This window comes from Panulirus ornatus, chromosome 51 (genome assembly GCF_036320965.1).
Source record: "Panulirus ornatus isolate Po-2019 chromosome 51, ASM3632096v1, whole genome shotgun sequence".
Lineage (NCBI taxonomy): Eukaryota > Metazoa > Arthropoda > Malacostraca > Decapoda > Palinuridae > Panulirus > Panulirus ornatus.
This window is the reverse complement of record NC_092274.1, coordinates 5,890,580-5,912,311: the sequence shown is the minus strand read 5'-3', so window position 1 is coordinate 5,912,311 and position 21,732 is coordinate 5,890,580. Positions and strand designations below refer to the sequence as shown.

At 42.8% G+C, this 21,732-nt stretch overlaps 1 protein-coding gene across 1 annotated transcript; it reads right to left on the bottom strand.

Moving 5' to 3' along the window:
- Window positions 1-10,943: 10,943 nt before the first annotated feature.
- LOC139764882 (mitochondrial import inner membrane translocase subunit TIM50-C-like) lies at window positions 10,944-21,732 on the bottom strand. Its single transcript, XM_071691929.1, has 6 exons — window positions 21,313-21,732; window positions 18,359-18,591; window positions 17,943-18,050; window positions 16,611-16,742; window positions 14,330-14,450; window positions 10,944-12,290 (listed from the first exon to the last, which is right to left on the bottom strand). The coding sequence occupies exons 1-6, from the start codon at window positions 21,725-21,727 to the stop codon at window positions 12,091-12,093; spliced, it is 1,209 nt and encodes a 402-aa protein (XP_071548030.1). The 5' UTR covers window positions 21,728-21,732; the 3' UTR covers window positions 10,944-12,090.

Genomic DNA, 21,732 nt, shown 5'->3' with positions numbered 1-21,732 from the left:
GGAGCACCTACTCAGGGCCAGCAACACAGGAGGGTAGGTCAAGAGCACATACTCAGGGCCAGCAACACAGGAGGGCAGGTCAGAAGAACATACTCAGGGCCAGCAACACAAGAGGGCAGGTCAGGAGCACATACTCAGGGCCAGCAACACAGGAGGGCAGGTCAGGAGCACATACTCAGGGCCAGCAACACAGCAGGGCAGGTCAGGAGCACATACTCAGGGCCAGCAACACAGGAGGGCAGGTCAGGATCACACACTCAGGGCCAGCAACACAGGAGGGCAGGTCAGGAGCACATACTCAGGGCCAGCAACACAGGAGGGCAGGTCAGGAGCACATACTCAGGGCCAGCAACACAGGAGGGCAGGTCAGGAGCACATACTCAGGGCCAGCAACACAGGAGGGCAGGTCAGGAGCACATACTCAGGGCCGGCAACACAGGAGGGTAGGTCAGGAGCACATACTCAGGGCCAGCAACACAGGAGGGCAGGTCAGGAGCACCTACTCAGGGCCAGCAACACAGGAGGGTAGGTCAAGAGCACATACTCAGGGCCAGCAACACAGGAGGGCAGGTCAGAAGAACATACTCAGGGCCAGCAACACAAGAGGGCAGGTCAGGAGCACATACTCAGGGCCAGCAACACAGGAGGGCAGGTCAGGAGCACATACTCAGGGCCAGCAACACAGCAGGGCAGGTCAGGAGCACATACTCAGGGCCAGCAACACAGGAGGGCAGGTCAGGATCACACACTCAGGGCCAGCAACACAGGAGGGCAGGTCAGGAGCACATACTCAGGGCCAGCAACACAGGAGGGCAGGTCAGGAGCACATACTCAGGGCCAGCAACACAGGAGGGCAGGTCAGGAGCACATACTCAGGGCCAGCAACACAGGAGGGCAGGTCAGGAACACATACTCAGGGCCAGCAACACAGGAGGGCAGGTCAGGATCACATACTCAGGGCCAGCAACACAGGACGGCAGGTCAGGAGCACATACTCAGCGCCAGCAACACAGGACGGCAGGTCAGGATCACACACTCAGGGCCAGCAACACAGGAAGGCAGGTCAGGATCACACACTCAGGGCCAGCAACACAGGAGGGCAGGTCAGGAGCACATACTCAGGGCCAGCAACACAGGACGGCAGGTCAGGAGCACATACTCAGGGCCAGCAACACAGGAAGGCAGGTCAGGATCACACACTCAGGGCCAGCAACACAGGAGGGCAGGTCAGGAACACATACTCAGGGCCAGCAACACAGGAGGGCAGGTCAGGAACACATACTCAGGGCCAGCAACACAGGAGGGCAGGTCAGGAGCACATACTCAGGGCCAGCAACACAGGAAGGCAGGTCAGGAGCACATACTCAGGGCCAGCAACAAAGGAGGGCAGGTCAGGAGCACATACTCAGGGCCAGCAACACAGGAGGGCAGGTCAGGAGCACATACTCAGGGCCAGCAACACAGGAGGGCAGGTCAGGAGCACATACTCAGGGCCAGCAACACAGGAAGGCAGGTCAGGAGCACATACTCAGGGCCAGCAACACAGGACGGCAGGTCAGGAACACATACTCTGGGCCAGCAACACAGGAGGGCAGGTCAGGATCACATACTCAGGGCCAGCAACACAGGAGGGCAGGTCAGGATCACATACTCAGGGCCAGCAACACAGGAGGGCAGGTCAGGATCACATACTCAGGGCCAGCAACACAGGAGGGCAGGTCAGGATCACATACTCAGGGCCAGCAACACAGGAAGGCAGGTCAGGATCACATACTCAGGGCCAGCAACACAGGAGGGCAGGTCAGGATCACATACTCAGGGCCAGCAACACAGGAGGGCAGGTCAGGATCACATACTCAGGGCCAGCAACACAGGAGGGCAGGTCAGGAGCACATACTCAGGGCCACAGAGAGACCGACACTGAGTGTGGGGTGGTCATATACCGTGGGAAGGGTGGGAGAGTAGATGACGCGTCCCCAGCCCATCCCGTTGTGGTGTGGGAAAGGTCAGGTGGGGGAGACCGGAAGGGGGGAGGGGAAGGGGCGGACCCACACATGATCATTGCCACGGTCGAGGTCAGACAACCTGAGCCAAGGGCACACCCATGCCCCACCCCAAGGTAGGTGTGTGTGCGTGTGTGTGTGGGAGGATGGTGTGTGGGGGCCGAGGATGGTGTGTGGGGGTCTGAGGATGGTGTGTGGGGGCTGAGGATGGTGTGTGGGGGGCTGCGAATGTTGTATGGTGGACTGAGGAAGGTGTGTGGGGGGCTGAGGATGGTGTGTGGGGGCCGAGGATGGTGTGTGGGGGCTGAGGATGGTGTGTGGGGGGCTGCGAATGTTGTATGGTGGACTGAGGAAGGTGTGTGGGGGGCTGAGGATGGTGTGTGGGGGCCGAGGATGGAGTGTGGGGGTCTGAGGATGGTGTGTGGGGGCCGAGGATGGTGTGTGGGGGTCTGAGGATGGTGTGTGGGGGCTGAGGATGGTGTGTGGGGGGCTGCGAATGTTGTATGGTGGACTGAGGAAGGTGTGTGGGGGGCTGAGGATGGTGTGTGGGGGCCGAGGATGGAGTGTGGGGGTCTGAGGATGGTGTGTGGGGGCCGAGGATGGTGTGTGGGGGTCTGAGGATGGTGTGTGGGGGCTGAGGATGGTGTGTGGGGGCTGCGAATGTTGTATGGTGGACTGAGGAAGGTGTGTGGGGGGCTGAGGATGGTGTGTGTGTGTGGGAGGGGGCTGCTCAAGTTGTGTGGGGGCTGTGGATGGAGTGTGGGGACTGAGGATGGTGTGTTGGGGACTGAGGATGGCATGTGGGGACTAAGGATGGTGTGTGAGGGCTGAGAATGCTGTGTGGAGACTGAGGATGGTGTGTGAGGACTTAGGATGGTGTGTGGGAGCTGAGGAAGGAATGTGGGGACTGAGGGTGTGTGAAGGCTAAGGATGGTATGTGGGGACTGAAAATGATGTGTGGAGACAGGGGACAGTGTGTGGTGCAAAAGACATCTGCTCTTGTGGTGTCATGGCATTGAAGGCTGTACTATTTTGTGTTCCCTGTTATTTTAGGGTATAATGCCATACTGTGTTGCATAAAGTTTTCTCAAGTTGGATATAATAAATGAATACATGATTTGTGTTGTACAGCAGCCACCTCATCTCCCAGGTTTTATTCTTTATATAATTTACATTTTATATGGAAGTGTCATTCGGTCTTCACCAAACTTGAGTTTTGGTGCAACACATTATTAGTGTTGCAAGATACCTCTGGCAGTAAACAGATACTATCAGTTCTCGCTCCGGCTCCATGGGGATTATCAGTACACCATCACCTGGATGCCGTTGCCAAATTCACAGAAGAAAAAATAAAGGCCTTCAGAGAACACAGATAAAAGTCACAGTGATTTATGATTCTGTCAGATGAACGCAAAGACCACATTACTCTCCTCCCACCCTGATCATCTAAGAGAGGCCACTCAATAAAGAGCAATGTTTATCAATGGGATTGTTTTTCCAAATACGTTTTTGTTTGGTATGTTCACAGCCTTAATACTAAAAATATACATAATTATTCTTTTATCATTATCATACTTAATTGCTGTTTCCCATGTCAGCGAGGCAGTGCCAGGAAACTCATATACACATAAATGCCCACATACACACATATACATATCAACATATACATACACATTCACAGACATATACATATATAAACATTTACATATTCATACTTGCCTGTTTTCATCCACTCCTGTCATCACACCGCCCCACAGGAAACAGCATTGCTGGCCCATTCTGTTTACCTTTTTAGAAATTTAACTATCAGGAGGGGGAGGTTTCTAGCCCCTCCCCCACTCCTGCCCCCTTTAGTCACCATCTACGACATGTGGGGAATAAGTGGGAAGTATTATTTCTCACCTGTCCCCAAGGATAATAAAATATATATATATATATATATATATATATATATATATATATATATATATATATATATATATATATATATTTTTGCTTTGTCGCTGTCTCCCACGTTTGCGAGGTAGCGCAAGGAAACAGACGAAAGAAATGGCCCAACCCACCCCCATACACATGTATATACATACGTCCACACACGCAAATATACATACCTACACAGCTTTCCATGGTTTACCCCAGACGCTTCACATGCCCTGATTCAATCCACTGACAGCACGTCAACCCCGGTATACCACATCGATCCAATTCACTCTATTCCTTGCCCTCCTTTCACCCTCCTGCATGTTCAGACCCCGATCACACAAAATCTTTTTCACTCCATCTTTCCACCTCCAATTTGGTCTCCCACTTCTCCTCGTTCCCTCCACCTCCGACACATATATCCTCTTGGTCAATCTTTCCTCACTCATCCTCTCCATGTGCCCAAACCATTTCAAAACACCCTCTTCTGCTCCCTCAACCACGCTCTTTTTATTTCCACACATCTCTCTTACCCTTACGTTACTTACTCGATCAAACCACTTCACACCACACATTGTCATCAAACATCTTATTTCCAGCACATCCATCCTCCTGCGCACAACTCTATCCATAGCCCACACCTCGCAACCATACAACATTGTTGGAACCACTATTTCTTAAAACATACCCATTTTTGCTTTCCGAGATAATGTTCTCGACTTCCACACATTCTTCAAGGCTCCCAGGATTTTCGCCCCCTACCCCACCCTATGATCCACTTCCGCTTCCATGGTTCCATCCGCTGCCAGATCCACTCCCAGATATCTAAAACACTTTACTTCCTCCAGTTTTTCTCCATTCAAACTTACCTCCCAATTGACTTGACCCTCAACCCTACTGTACCTAATAACCTTGCTCTTATTCACATTTACTCTTAACTTTCTTCTTTCACACACTTTACCAAACTCAGTCACCAGCTTCTGCAGTTTCTCACATGAATCAGCCACCAGCGCTGTATCATCAGCGAACAACAACTGACTCACTTCCCAAGCTCTCTCATCCCCAACAGACTTCATACTTGCCCCTCTTTCCAAAACTCTTGCATTTACCTCCCTAACAACCCCATCCATGAACAAATTAAACAACCATGGAGACATCACACACCCCTGCCACAAACCTACATTCACTGAGAACCAATCACTTTCCTCTCTTCCTACACGTACACATGCCTTACATCCTCGATAAAAACTTTTCACTGCTTCTAACAACTTGCCTCCCACACCATATATGCTTAATACCTTCCACAGAGCATCTCTATCATATGCCTTCTCCAGATCCATAAATGCTACATACAAATCCATTTGCTTTTCTAAGTATTTCTCACATACATTCTTCAAAGCAAACACCTGATCCACACATCCTCTACCACTTCTGAAACCACACTGCTCTTCCCCAATCTGATGCTCTGTACATGCCTTCACCCTCTCAATCAATACCCTCCCATATAATTTACCAGGAATACTCAACAAACTTATACCTCTGTAATTTGAACACTCACTCTTATCCCCTTTGCCTTTGTACAATGGCACTATGCACGCATTCTGCCAATCCTCAGGCACCTCACCATGAGTCATACATACATTAAATAACCTTACCAACCAGTCAATAATACAGTCACCCCCTTTTTTAATAAATTCCACTGCAATACCATCCAAACCTGCTGCCTTGCCGGCTTTCATCTTCCACAAAGCTTTTACCACCTCTTCTCTGTTTACCAAATCATTTTCCCTAACCCTCTCACTTTGCACACCACCTCGACCAAAACACCCTATATCTGCCACTCTATCATCAAACACATTCAACAAACCTTCAAAATACTCACTCCATCTCCTTCTCACATCACCACTACTTGTTATCACCTCCCCATTTGCGCCCTTCACTGAAGCTCCCATTTGCTCCCTTGTCTTACGCACACTATTTACCTCCTTCCAGAACATCTTTTTATTCTCCCTAAAATTTAATGATACTCTCTCACCCCAACTCTCATTCGCCCTCTTTTTCACCTCTTGCACCTTTCTCTTGACCTCCTGTCTCTTTCTTTTATACATCTCCCACTCAATTGCATTTTTTCCCTGCAAAAATCGTCCAAATGCCTCTCTCTTCTCTTTCACTAATAATCTTACTTCTTCATCCCACCACTCACTACCCTTTCTAATCAACCCACCTCCCACTCTTCTCATGCCACAAGCATCTTTTGCGCAATCCATCACTGATTCCCAAAATACATCCCATTCCTCCCCCACTCCCCTTACTTCCATTGTTCTCACCTTTTTCAATTCTGTACTCAGTCTCTCCTGGTACTTCCTCACACAAGTCTCCTTCCCAAGCTCACTTACTCTCACCACCCTCTTCACCCCAACATTCACTCTTCTTTTCTGAAAACCCATACAAATCTTCACCTTAGCCTCCACAAGATAACGATCAGACATCCCTCCAGTTGCACCTCTCAGCACATTAACATCCAAAAGTCTCTCTTTTGCGCGCCTGTCAATTAACACGTAATCCAATAACGCTCTCTGGCCATCTCTCCTACTTACATACGTATACTTATGTATATCTCGCTTTTTAAACCAGGTATTCCCAATCACCAGTCCTTTTTCAGCACATAAATCTACAAGCTCTTCACCATTTCCATTTACAACACTGAACACCCCATGTATACCAATTATTCCCTTAACTGCCACATTACTCATCTTTGCATTCAAATCACCCATCACTATAACCCAGTCTCATGCATCAAAACCACTAACACACTCATTCAGCTGCTCCCAAAACACTTGCCTCTCATGATCTTTCTTCTCATGCCCAGGTGCATATGCACCAATAATCACCCATCTCTCTCCATCAACTTTCAGTTTTACCCATATCAATCGAGAATTTACTTTCTTACATTCTATCACATACTCCCACAACTCCTGTTTCAGGAGTACTGCTACTCCTTCCCTTGCTCTTGTCCTCTCACTAACCCCTGACTTTACTCCCAAGACATTCCCAAACCACTCTTCCCCTTTACCCTTGAGCTTCGTTTCACTCAGAGCCAAAACATCCAGGTTCCTTTCCTCAAACATACTACCTATCTCTCCTTTTTTCACATCTTGGTTACATCCACACACATTTAGACACCCCAGTCTGAGCCTTCGAGGAGGATGAGCACTCCCCGTGTGACTCCTTCTTCTGTTTCCCATTTTAGAAAGTTAAAAAATACAAGGAGGGGAGGATTTCTGGCCCCCTGCTCCCGTCCCCTCTAGTCGCCTTCTACGACACGCGAGGAATGCGTGGGAAGTATTCTTTCACCCCTATCCCCAGGGATAATATATATATATATACATATACATATACATACACATACATACGCACATATACACACACACACACATATACACATACATATCAAAAACTATAAGAATACTTAACAGAATCTACAGGAATAATACAGGAATATCAATAACAAGTATAGGATTATTAAGAAAACATCAGTCACCCAAGTACTCTGCAGGAGTTTTACAACTTCATATTTCAGTGCTAAACGTTTAAAAAACCTTAAATGTGAACATTACACTGTACTGACTTAACCTGTCACTACAACCATTCTTCACTGACTTGGTAAAGAATTCAGACACAGATTGCTCACATGGCCAGGTATAAACCTGGGCCGCTAGTCATAACTGACAGAAATGACATTTAACCTCTCACTAATCCATACAGAGAATGACAATAAACTTGGTGGTCAGTCACACACACTCCTGACTCATTATCCTTTTAACAGTGGCCTGTAATGCCTTATCTTCCAAAGCCCGTTTTGGCAGGACTCAAACATGAATCACTCCTGCCTATCCTGAGAAGCAGATTAAAATGTGGGATCTATGGCTATTCCATTCTGCAGCAAAAATCACAAACAGCAACCGCTCACTAAATCAGAGCACTGGCATGCTTCTCCCTCCCACAGAAGCTTTTCAAGACCTAACAACCAAGCGAATCTCCTACAGAAAACCTGCTGCATATTCCACACAACTACGACACCACCACTAGAATGATGCCAACCTCATTTCATCACACTTCACCTGATCTCTCCTTAGTACCTTGACTCTCCACATGTAGCATCTTGCTCCTGGGCTACACCTCTGTACATACACAATAAAACACTTTATTACTACTCTTACTCATGAATCAGTGCCCTCCTCTCAATCCTCACTACAAAAACGAACTATACATTCAATACATGGGTGCCTGGTATAATATCTACCTTATGATCCTGCTTAAAGTTCCAAACAACTACTGCTATCTATTCCATTTTGCCAAAAGGCAGTGCTAACACATAGTGCTCACTGCAGGAAAATCTAATTATGATGAATAAGCTGTGTGAATTAAGTGTTGTCAGATGTTACATATGACAAGGAGAGACTAAGTTTGTAGGTAGAAAGAAAATACAGCTACCGGGGTTAAAGGAGTGCAATTGGACAACGATTAAAATGCTGGCTCATTACTCAGCGCCGTTTCTTAGCCTTTAATGCCTCATCTTTTACAGACCACTGGCAGAGGGCAAGTCTCATGCAGCATTTGAAGAGGTTCTTAACTAATATTCCTACTGATTACTTCTAACAACTGCTCCTACCTTCTACTTCTGCATACTGTTTCTACCTAATACTCCTACCAACTACTTCTATCTATTTGCTCCTACCATTTTGCCAAAAAGCAGGGATAGCACATCGTGCTCACAGCAGGAAAATTTAGTTACAAAGAATGAGCTGTGTGAATTAAGTACTGTCAAGTGTTATGTGTGACAAGGAGAGATTGCTTGTATGCAAACAGAATGCCAGTAGTCCACATGTGGGTGAGTCAGAAAGAAAAGACAGCTACCTGGGTCAGATGAGAGCAGCTTGACAACCACTGAAATCCTGGCTCACTCTGCAGCTGTCACTAACCCTCCTGATACACAGGCGGGTAATTTTGGTAATATACCTCGTTGGCTCCCTATCAACTACTACTTTCCTACATGGCATATTAAGAAAATGAAAACCTGTTTTTTAATAATGTGCCCATCAGTGACCAGAATATAATAAGAATTTAATGCTATTTTGCTAAAATGTATGTACAAATGGCATATAACAGAAAAGTCTTACAGTATAATTAAACATTTCCTTCCAAGTAAAACAGATCATCAAAAACAGATAATTTTTCTCCAAATCTGTTTACATTTCAAGAACTTTCTCTCATTCTATGCATATGTACCGAATTCCCAAATGTTATCTCTGAAACATTACGAACCATCATACTGCAGGGACCCCAAGTATGGAGTAAAGTATACTAATTTGTTGGGCATCTTCTTTAATATCATATATCATGATACAGATATATTCTGTAGGGGAAAATAAGATCTCCCTCCTGAGCATGCAGAAGGGGAAAAGGTATGCAAAAGACAGAGTAATCTGAAACAACGTGGTATACTGGGGTCCATGTGCTATTAATAGAACGGCATGGGAATCATCCCGGGTACACCACGGAAAGGTCTGTGGGCCCTGGTTGTGGATAACGACTGTAGTTTCGGTACATTATACATGACTGCTATAGAAGCAATGTGAGCAGATGTGGCCTTTCTTCATCTGTTCAGGGTGCTACCTCACAAATGCGGGAAACAGCGATCAAGTACAAAAAAAATACATATATACATAATTTTGTGCATAAGGAATTTACCTTTTCAGATATATTGGGGTTAAAGATGCTTTACTTTTGGAGTGGTCAGCAGAAAAACAAAACCAAAGACCAGTACCATTACATACATAGGTATCCGCCAAATGTACATATATCCACCAAATGTACATAAACAACTACACATGCTCCCAAATCACGATGGGATTACGTTCTAATAAACCCATCATAAGTTGAAAATACATTTTATAAATTCAATACCATACATCTAACCTACCGAACGTCTCAGCTTAGCCTAGCATACTTTAAACGTTCTCAGAAAACTTTCATTTCTCATCCACAATTATCCTATGCAGCTCTTCCTTAAAAGCTTCGGCACCTTCAGTATCAACACTTGCTGCCTCACCACTAACCTTTACATTATGAAAATCATGATGCCTTTTGAAGTGTTGGAACCACCCATGACTTGCTGTAAACATTTGCACATACATAAGATCATTGGCATGTCTTTTTAGGGTACCAAAAAGATTACTTGCCTTAGCTTAGATCATCAGAAGGATGAGTGGAATGCACTTCTGCATCTGGTCTTCCATCCATATGACAAGCAATTTTTCCATAGCATCAATCAACCCAGCTCTTTACTTCGTGATGACATTGGATTTAACTAATGCTGATGATTTCACTGCATCACTGATTTGCTTCTTATCCTTTAAGATGGTCAAGATTGTCGATTTCAAAAGTCCCAAACTCACATGCGATGGCCATTACTGGCTTGCTGCCTTGATGGTAGACAATTATCTTTAATTTCATCTCAAGACTCAAGAGTAATTGCCTTCCTCTTCTCACCAGAGGCAGGAGACACAGACAGGCATTTTGCAAACATAATGGAATGCAGAAACACTAAACACAATATCCAAAAGACACTGGCAACACAGTACGTTTACACTCATGACCATGTGGGTGACTGGAAGCTGCGACTCGCTGCTGCTGCACAGGATCACTAAAGAGTATCATACTGCATATTGATAGCCCGGAAAAGGTCAAAATTCAAAGTACAATTTCCACTGAATGTGTATCACTATTGCACCATTATAAAGTCGAAAAATTGTACCTAGAACCATCGTAAGTTGGAAAGCATCTGTACAATGCTACAAGATGGGTTCATAGAACCTTAGAATGGTATTTTTCACTTTTATGAGCCATAACTTCTGTACCTACATCTTCAAACAAACACTCTAATAGGTGGTATTAAACTTACAAAATACATCTTAACAGGGAGTCATCCAGCAAAATGAGGTAGACGGAGAATTAAAGTAAATCAAATATATATTTATTTACAAATGATGAAAAATGTTTCTGGGAAAAATGCAGAGGGAACACAATGGAAAACAATCTGTGATTAGCTCTCTGCAGAGTCCTCAGAGATTGCTGCATTTCTAAAGAATGTCATGCAGTGCAACTATGCCAGTTTACTAGATAAAAAAAAAATATGACATTTTCTTTAGAAAGTGATAAACTGCATGTAAAGGAAACAACTCAATCTTCTTCCATTCATGACACAATCCAACAGATCATATACACTTAAGACTAAAGATAGCTTCCATACAATGACATCATACTGTAACAATGAACTGTTCCCAATCAAACCATACAGTTTGTCCTATAAAATCAATCACAAAGGAATCAACTGTGAGAAAACAGACTTTACAGGACAAACATAATTCGTATATACAAACAATAAGAAGACTTCTCCTCAATCATAATGAAGATCAAAATAAATTAACAGTAAATTGAGTGTCCCAGTACATGCAACCACCTATAATAAGGCTGAGTGTCGAAGCCAGCATCCTATGGTTTGTGCTTCTCTTGCCTTTATAGTACATAATTCCTTACAAGAGATTGTCTCAAACTTTCTTAACAGATTCAGTTTTGCTTGACTTATACAAGAAAGGTCTGGCATTCACCTTTCAAGCATTGAACTTCATTTGGAAGCACAACCAGGGAAAACTATTTCCTGTACACCCTCTCTTACTTGCATTTATCAAGATCCAATAAGTCGTTCTTCTATGTAAAGAGGGTGATCAAGGTATCAATGTTATGGTACAATTCATCTGATAAACATTAACCAATAACCAAAGATGTGCTAAAACCCAACAATTTTCACTTAAAGCATCTCTGGTATTTGAAAAAATGAGTCTTTTCATTGTAAATCATAATGCCTCAGTTTTTGAGGGTTTCTCCATTTATGGCAAGTAGTTCCGATTCAGGCATTCTCTAAACTTCTGGGTGATGGTTGGAAACCATCCGGAGTAAACTGATTCAAAGCAATGTCTGGTATAGCCCAATGTTCATCAACAGCATGTAATGATTTACATGTGCCAGCAGATTCACTGTCCCTATCAACCATTTTCCACTATGTTGCAACACGTTCCGAGGTACTGCCAGATCATTAAACCCCAAACTAACGTCTCCGAAGGAAAGATGAGGTCCATGAGCTCGCAAAACTTCTTTGATGATGTTCTTCTTCAGCCTTCTGACTTAACACCAACTCCTGTTCTTGGGCTTTTCGATGGTTTTCACGAAAAGCAGCCAGAGGATTGTCAAATGTGCGATAGTAGTCGATGACATCACGAACGTCTGACACCTCTGACTCTGCAATTGCTACAAAAACAATAATAATACATTTTTCTAAATCAATATCTAACATATAATCTACATTATCAAAATAAGATTTTTTTTTTTTTTTGCTTTGTCGCTGTTTCCCGCGTTTGCGAGGTAGCGCAAGGAAACTGACGAAAGAAATGGCCCAACACACCCCCATACACATGTATATATATACACGTCCACACACGCAAATATACATACCTACACAGCTTTCCATGGTTTACCCCAGACGCTTCACATGTCCTGATTCAATCCACTGACAGCACGTCAACCCCGGTATACCACATCGATCCAAGTCACTCTATTCCTTGCCCGCCTTTCACCCTCCTGCATGTTCAGGCCCCGATCACACAAAATCTTTTTCACTCCATCTTTCCACCTCCAATTTGGTCTCCCACTTCTCGTTCCCTCCACCTCCGACACATATATCCTCTTGGTCAATCTTTCCTCACTGATTCTCTCCATGTGACCAAACCATTTCAAAACACCCTCTTCTGCTCGTTCAACCACGCTCTTTTTATTTCCACACATCTCTCTTACCCTTACGTTACTTACTCGATCAAACCACCTCACACCACACATTGTCCTCAAACATCTCATTTCCAGCACATCCATCCTCCTGCGCACAACTCTATCCATAGCCCACGCCTCGCAACCATACAACATTGTTGGAACCACTATTCCTTCAAACATACCCATTTTTGCTTTCCGAGATAATGTTCTCGACTTCCACACATTCTTCAAGGCTCCCAGGATTTTCGCCCCCTACCCCACCCTATGATCCACTTCCGCTTCCATGGTTCCATCCGCTGCCAGATCCACTCCCAGTTATCTAAAACACTTTACTTCCTCCAGTTTTTCTCCATTCAAACTTACCTCCCAGTTGACTTGACCCTCAACCCTACTGTACCTAAAAACCTTGCTCTTATTCACATTTACTCTTAACTTTCTTCTTTCACACACTTTACCAAACTCAGTCACCAGCTTCTGCAGTTTCTCACATGAATCAGCCACCAGCGCGTCATCATCAGCGAACAACAACTGACTCACTTCCCAAGCTCTCTCATCCCCAACAGACTTCATACTTGCCCCTCTTTCCAAAACTCTTGCATTTACCTCCCTAATAACCCCATCCATAAACAAATTAAACAACCATGGAGACATCATACACCCCTGCCGCAAACCTACATTCACTGAGAACCAATCACTTGCCTCTCTTCCTACACGTACACATGCCTTACATCCTCGATAAAAACTTTTCACTGCTTCTAACAACTTGCCTCCCACACCATATATTCTTAATACCTTCCACAGAATTAGCATTCAAAATCTCCCATAAAATTTCAGAGTACAAATTTACATAGTCGATGTCTGAAACCAACTTTTTCATTCTTACAAGAGTAATACATACATTCAAACATACCTCTGCCCTACAGATCAGGCCTAAAATGCATCTAAAATCATCTACTGACCAAAAAGGTGATATCTATAATAAAGAATAATTAGGTTTATAATTTCTTGCTAAAAAATTTAATTACCTTTTTGTATGTCGATAAATATCCATGAAAAAATCTCCAAACTAAACAAAGATTCATCCTATAACAGAATTGTTTGCCAGAAGCTAATAGGAAGTATTTTAATCATAAGTTCAAGAAATACTTAGGATTAGTACTGGTCTAACAAAGAACATGCCATTTGGAGTAATTTGTTCTCCAATTACTAAAAAGAAGAGAGTAAATGCTTGCTCCCAAACAGAAGTCTTTGGCAACTGCATGAGAGGAATGTCTGGGAAGTGTTTTGGGAGGCTAGTGATTCCAATATGTGGAATCCATTTAGAAATTCAAATGGTTTCCAGTATTACTGTGATTTACCATGACAGAGGACTGCTTTTACTTCTCTTTGTAAAATTGTATACTATAAGCCTGAACCTTAATTTTCCTGTAAAAAAACTTTGTTTCCAGAGATAATGTGGCGAACCATGGGGAATGGGTAAAATCATTATCACAAATATCAACATAATCATCGCCAACACTTACTACGAAGCATGAAACCCAGCTCTAACAGCGACTGATCATTCATGTTACCATCCCAGCGATCTAGCCTGAGATGGTTGCGGGGACACGACACAGCATCACTGTCCCAGTCAACACATATCACCTGAAATGTACAATCTTCAATCAATTATGAAACATACAACACACGATGATGCTGGGTTTCCTGTACTTAGGGATGAAGATTCATAGATACCGATATATTAGGAGATTGTTCTGCATGTTCCATCACATCCTCTCTATCTATCTATATTGCTGATGCACATTGCCTTCTGGAATTCCCCCAAAAGAGTCTCCATAATTGGTGAACTCCAGTGCCGCTTCTTTGCTTTTTAGTGCCGTATACTTAACAGATCAGCGGCTCCTACTGACTACTTCTACCTAACATTTATATTATGTTCCTGCTAAATGTTCCAACCAACTACTTCTATCTAATGTTCCCAGCTAGTATCCCTAACTGCTACTGCTAATTAATGTTTCTACCTAATGTCGATAATGACACATCTGATATATCAAAATGACAAGACAATTTCACGTCTACATTAGACCAATGACATTTTTCTTCAACAAACATTGGGAGATGTACACTGCTGACTATCCAGGGAGTGCCAGAAGTTGTAACACTAACCTTTGCAGGCTTTTCTTTGAACTGTGCACCAATAATATGACATTTGTATGGCTAATAGGTGTTGCCTCGGTTTTTACCTGATGATGACGGTATAAGTGGCAGCTCAGCGATGCCTCAAACTGTGACAATAGCTAAAGTACACCCTTCTTCACCACCACCCTGGTGCATATTGATTTTTCTTCAGCATTATACCATGGCCATGTAAAATGTGTAAGCCCACTTCTTTATGCATATTCTTTATGTATTTTTTTTTCAACTTATTTTGGGAAGCATGCTCTTCTCAAATAGCTTTCCACAGCCAGGAATCTTGACGTCTGTGACTCATTAATGCCCATGTTTTGGCAGCATTGGTTAGGGTTGAGAGGACTATGATATCTCTTAGTCCTCTCTTGACCTCTATTCTTCATTATTCTATTATGGGACTCAGTGACTCTTCTACCCTGTCCCCCTCTCTCCTTTATCTTTCCTTCCATGTCACCAAACTTACCCAAGACAGCTTCTAAATACTTAATTTCTCTTACCCTTCCAGTCTTTCTCCCCCAAATCCAAAGCACAATTTAGTACACTTTCTTCTTTCACTCTATATGGTTTCCACAAACAGGTTTGACACCAGCCACAGTATCTCACCACCACATTCCATCTCTGCAACCCTTTTCCCTAGATTTGCTTTCATGGAAAGGTCTGTGAGGCCTCGATGTGGAGAGGGAGTTGTGGTTTCAGTTCATTACACATGACTGAGAGTGAATGAATGTGGCCTTTTTTGTCTGTTTTCCTAGCACTACCTCGCTGAAGCAGGAGGTAGTGATGCTGTTTCCTGTGGGGCGGAGTAGCACCAGAAATGGATGAAGGCAAGCAAGTATAAATATGCATGTGTGTCTGTACATGCTGATATGTATACGTGCATGTATGGGCATTTATATATAAACATAACAGCATCTTCTTTGTTTTCCAGCACTTCTACAGTATAATTTCTATTACTGAGGAAGACGCATGATATTCCTGCCCTGTAACCATGTTGCAATGCGTGGCATTCACAATCTGATTCCATAAAATTAGTTTACATCTTAAGATTCTTGATATTTCAATGTGTGACTTTAGTGCTATTGGTTGCTAGGTTTTTGTAACTACTGTACTTCCTCCTTTGTGAAATGGGGCAACGAGTGAATCAAGTGAATAAAGGCTTGCAACTTTTGTCTGGACCAATTTTGTAATACTGGGCTTCCAAATCCTGCAGACTGGTCAAATGCAGGAACACCTAATTTCCAAGGTTTGACTTGTCTCCCTCCTACCCAGCTTTGGTTAGCGTGCTAAAACCTACTTCTGATTGCACAAAATGTAATACATTTGAAAAACTGGAGTGAAATCTTAAATTGCCGAGAACAAAACAAATGTCAAATCAAATACAAAATATGTAGCACATCTTTTCATTACATGGCAGAAGACTGGTTTATCACAAAAAATTAAAAAATAATAAAATCATTCTGCTTAAAAAAATAAGATTCCTTCAATCTTCTGAAGATAATGGCTGGTTTTACATACCTAGATCACATAACATATGAGGCAGACTCCCTGGGGTTCCCAGCACACCATTCTAATCTAGAAAAATCCAAAATGACTGAACTTATTCAGCCAACTAACCTTACTCAAGTCCCGGTTGAGGCAATTAAGGTCTTTGATATGTTTGCCATCAACATAGCGCGTTGAGTCTTTGAATAAGCGATACCATATGTAGCCGTTCTGGTCCAGGTGGTCTATCAGTGGGAATGCAGTCTGTTTACGAAATATGAGAGTAGTTTCTGAGTGTCCTAAAGAGTTCAACAAAAGTAATAATATAAGCCATACACAAGATAACACTAACTTGATATAAGTTTCTATGGTGCATTTAACATACATTAGTTGGGACTGATAAACAACACACGGTTGAAGCTGAAATGGAACAAGGATGTACGCCAACACCATAATTAACTGATGTTTCTATTAATGGTTCTGGGAGAGAGATGAATACTAAGCTGATAAGTAAGGGAAAACCAGTATAGGGAAAAAGATGGACTCCCTTGGAATGAGAATTTCCTCGAAATGACATCACTTGCTTTCAACCATTAACGAAGGTACAACCTTGCCAAAGGTGATTTTCACTCATAGCATAACAAGTAGGTGGAGTCCAGTAATACAGGAAGCAATACAAATGAAAAAAGTAATCTCTGCTCATTTTACAACAATCAACTGTGCTATTCTTCCAACAAAACATCTAAATAAAAACATTTACCACTACTAAACTTCATAAAAGCTTTAAGATATCTGGACAAACATGAATATGTCTGATGGCCCGGTAGACCTGAGTGTTTTCTGAATGTGTCTTCGGTTCTAAAGGCAAAGGAAAGAAAAAGGGTGAATGTGCAGAAAATGAAATGCCTGACAACAATATTTTTGTGACATTAAGAATTTAAGGAATAACGATGTCAAAGAGAGGTTTGGTAGTAAAGGTATTCTGATCACGCCAGCTGACTAGGTTGTAATGAAATGGTCTGAGTATGTAGAATGGATGAGTGAGAAAAGAATGATTAAGAGGAGGTATGTGACTGAAGTGATGAGAGCAAGATGGAAGGGGAATACTGAACAAGAGATGGAATGAGAGAGAGGAGGAGGATTAGAGGTATCAAGTATGAATATTCAAGAGGAGGAGATATGCACACTGGACAAAATGAACTGGATCATTGTAGTATATGAATATATGGGGACAATGTGTTATCAATGGGCTCCACCAGGACGGATGAGGAGATGAAGATACACTATAAAGTGGTCTATGACGTCTGGTTATGGATGGTGGGCTCTGGTTTCGTTACAGTATACATGACAGCTTGAGACTGAATATGTGTACGTATGGCCACTGTTCATTAGTTATTGATGCTACCTTACAGAGACAGGAGGGGCAATTAGGTACTGAAAAAAATCCAAACCCATTATACTTACAAAGCCTTGTTCATTGGTATATATAACAATTTCAAACAGTGGGGGAGCACAGTGATGTAGCAGAAACTCTACACCAGGACGCTTCTTGAATCTCCAACCCGTCTCATACTGAAAAGACACCAACAGCACATAAATCAAAAGAAAACTTGTGTTTAACATTCAACTGTCAGACAGATATCCAACTGCTTGTCTTTTAACTGCCTCCCATCCTCCTGCAACTTTTGTTATATTTCTGTTTATTTGCCACATTATATAAGTCACTGCATCATTAACAAAAGAAATAAAAAAAATATTGTCCTCCATCCACAGCAAGCACCTTATTGTTTTAATGTAACACTGATTTACAAAGTCATAACCCCAAGTGTACGAAGCAGTAAAAAATTTTCATTTACAGTAATACCAATAATGCCACTAACCGTCCATTCAGGATGCACAAGAACATCACGAAGCTCCAGCACCAATGTATATGGTGGCTGGATGTATGGTTCTTTTAATGGATCTGGCAAGAGCTTTTCACGTGATGGTTCCTGGATCATCTTGTTCATGTCTTTCAAGCCCCGCCAAGTTCGGTAAAGATACTGCTGGACTAGAGGCATACTTGAGAATTCATCTGGTATGAGGTTGCCTTTCTGGTCTATCTCTGGAGAACCTGGAATACACACAGTGGAAGCTTCAATCAAGTTATACATAACACATCTAGGAATGACAATGATTAGACCATGTAAATATACACAAAATACAAGTTCATTAACTAAGTTTACCCTTAACAACATTACTTTGTAAGACGAAACTATATATGTAACCAGCAAATCAATTAATATATTTATATATTATTTCATATATTTTGCTTTGTCGCTGTCTCCCACGTTAGGGAGGTAGCGCAAGGAAACATACGAAAGAATGGCCCAACCCACCCACATACACATATATATACATACACGTCCACACACGCAAATATCCGTACCTATACATCTCAACGTATACATATATATACACACACAGACATATACATATATACACATGTACATAATTCATACTGTCTGCCTTTATTCATTCCCATTGCCACCCCGCCACACATGAAATAAAAACCCCCTTCCCCCTCATGTGTGTGAGGTAGCGCTAGGAAACGACAACAAAGGCCACATTTGTTCACATTCAGTCTCTAGCTGTCATGTAATAATGCAGCGAAACCACAGCTCCCTTTCCACATCCAGGCCCCACACAACTTTCCATGGTTTACCCCAGACGCTTCACATGCCCTGGTTCAATCCATTGACAACACGTCGACCCCGGTATACCACATCGTTCCAATTCACTCTATTCCCTGCACGCCTTTCACCCTCCTCCATGTTCAGGCCCCGATCACTCAAAATCTTTTTCACTTCATCTTTCCCCCTCCAATTTGGTCTCCCACTTCTCCTCGTTCCCTCCACCTCTGACACATATATCCTCTTGGTCAATCTTTCCTCACTCATTCTCTCCATGTGACTAAACCATTTCAAAACACCCTCTTCTGCTCTCTCAACCACACTCTTTTTATTACCACACATCTCTCTTACCCTTACATTACTTACTCAATCAAACCACCTCACACCACATATTGTCCTCAAACATCTCATTTCCAGCACATCCACCCTCCTCCGCACAACTCTATCCATAGCCCACGCCTCGCAACCATATAACATTGGTGGAACCACTATTCCTTCAAACATACAAATTTTTGCTTTCCGAGATAGTGTTCTCGACTTCCACACATTCTTCAACGCACCCAGAACTTTCGCCCCCTCCCCCACCCTATGATTCACTTCTGCTTCCATGGTTCCATCCGCTGCCAAATCCACTCCCAGATATCTAAAACACTTCACTTCCTCCAGTTTTTCTCCATTCAAACTTACCTCCCGACTGACTTGTCCCTCAACCCTACTGTACCTAATAACATTGCTCTTATTCACATTTACTCTCAGCTTTCTTCTTTCACACACTTTACCAAACTCAGTCACCAGCTTCTGCAGTTTTTCACATGAATCAGCCACCAGCGCTGTATCATTAGCAAACAACAACTGACTCACTTCCCAAGCTTTCTCATCCACAACAGACTGCATACTTGCCCCTCTTCCAAAACTCTTGCATTCACCTCCCTAACAACCCCATCCATAAACAAATTAAACAGCCATGGAGACATCACACACCCCTGCCGCAAACCTACATTCACTGAGAACCAATCACTTTCCTCTCTTCCTACACGTACACATGCCTTACATCCTCAATAAAAACTTTTCACTGCTTCTATATTTATAGACACACAGACTTTGTGCAGGGCACATCTCATAATCATTAATTCAAACCCTAAATCTATGTATTTCTCTGAACTCACCAACATATTTGTAAGATGTGATTCAGTCACATTAAAAAGTTACAATGCATGGCGACATTCAGAGGAATGTATAAACAAAAAGGTAAAAATGCATTTCTGAACTCTAAATGTACATTCTCTTGTATCAGAATTTCTTTCAATTCATATATCATCTTTTATATACCTACATATGAATCAAAGGAAGCTCTACAGAATGCAAACAAGTACCAAATGAATATTTTTTGTCAGTTGTCTGCATGATGCTCACTTTTCTAATGTCCTCTCGTGTTGTGCAAGGACATTATTAAATGACATCTGGATGCCTCCTCTTCATCAACTATTTGCTTGATTTATTATATAAGCATTACTTACATTCTCAACAGTTCATTTTGAGAGCTTATACCCATATTTCCCTCTACATCAAAGCCCTGATCATTTCATTAAAGCTAAATATTGATGGAACTGAAGAAGATGCACCTAAGATCCCAGAATCTACCTCAATTCTACCCATAATATGAAATCCATTGGTAACGCTCGTTAAATTCTTGCATCTTGAAAAAGCATCCATGTTCTTAAACTTTACTATTATTTTTGTATCATTCAGTATATTTCAAAATTATGACCTTATAACCCTACAATTTCCCTCTAAGCCATAATCCTATCACTAATAAGCAATGCATAAGGATGCTTTGTAATAATATACAGGATAATCCCGCAACCTCAACTCATTCTAAACAGTGGCAATAATGATTCCTTCAGATTAAATACGAATCATAACCACAGAAAACATGCAACAGTAATGGATAAACTACCCAAATTCATTTGCATATGTATATACCAATGATAATTCATACGCCCACAGTTATTTATCGTCCTTAACACACAAGCTGTATCAGGAATAAAGGTGGGTGCTGATGGACCGATAGGCGCGTGGGGTGCGAACCATGGCACAGATACGCAACTCTAGCCACCCCCAACAAGTCAGCCACAACAGTACTACACAAGAGGCTCACTAACCCCAGGTCCATATGAGGAAGCCGCCCATACTCGTCACCATCACACCAAACGTGATGAAGGACAGTTTAAGAGCTCGCCACGTCTTTTCCCTCTCCTTCTCTCTACTTTGGTCCGTGTGTTCTTGCCCCTCCGTTCTCTTGTCCTTTGGTTCCGACTGTATCTTGGCCGATAAAAGTTCATCGGCCAAACCCATACTCCCTGGGGTTTTCTCCGTCCCATTTTTCGTAGAATACTTGTGAAACGCGAGCCATCTTGACCCACTCCCAGCTCTCACTACATTTCTAAACTGTCTGTGTGATAGACTGCAAAAAGTTCTGTGAGGGACAGTCAAATTTTTTAACACAAACACGGAATTTCGGCCTAGTAGGTAGGCGCATCGCAGCGAGGCCATGTTGGTCTGGCCGATAGTAAACATTAGAA

Coding starts and splice junctions, on each gene's coding strand:
- LOC139764882 (XM_071691929.1), bottom strand. CDS start 21,727: ATGTTTACTATCGGCCAGACCAACATGGCCTCGCTGCGATGCGCCTAC. Junction 16,743..17,942: donor ATACCAATGAACAAGGCTTT/GTAAGTATAATG, acceptor TTTCGTAAACAG/ACTGCATTCCCACTGATAGA. Junction 12,291..14,329: donor GCTGGGTTTCATGCTTCGTA/GTAAGTGTTGGC, acceptor TTGTTTTTGTAG/CAATTGCAGAGTCAGAGGTG.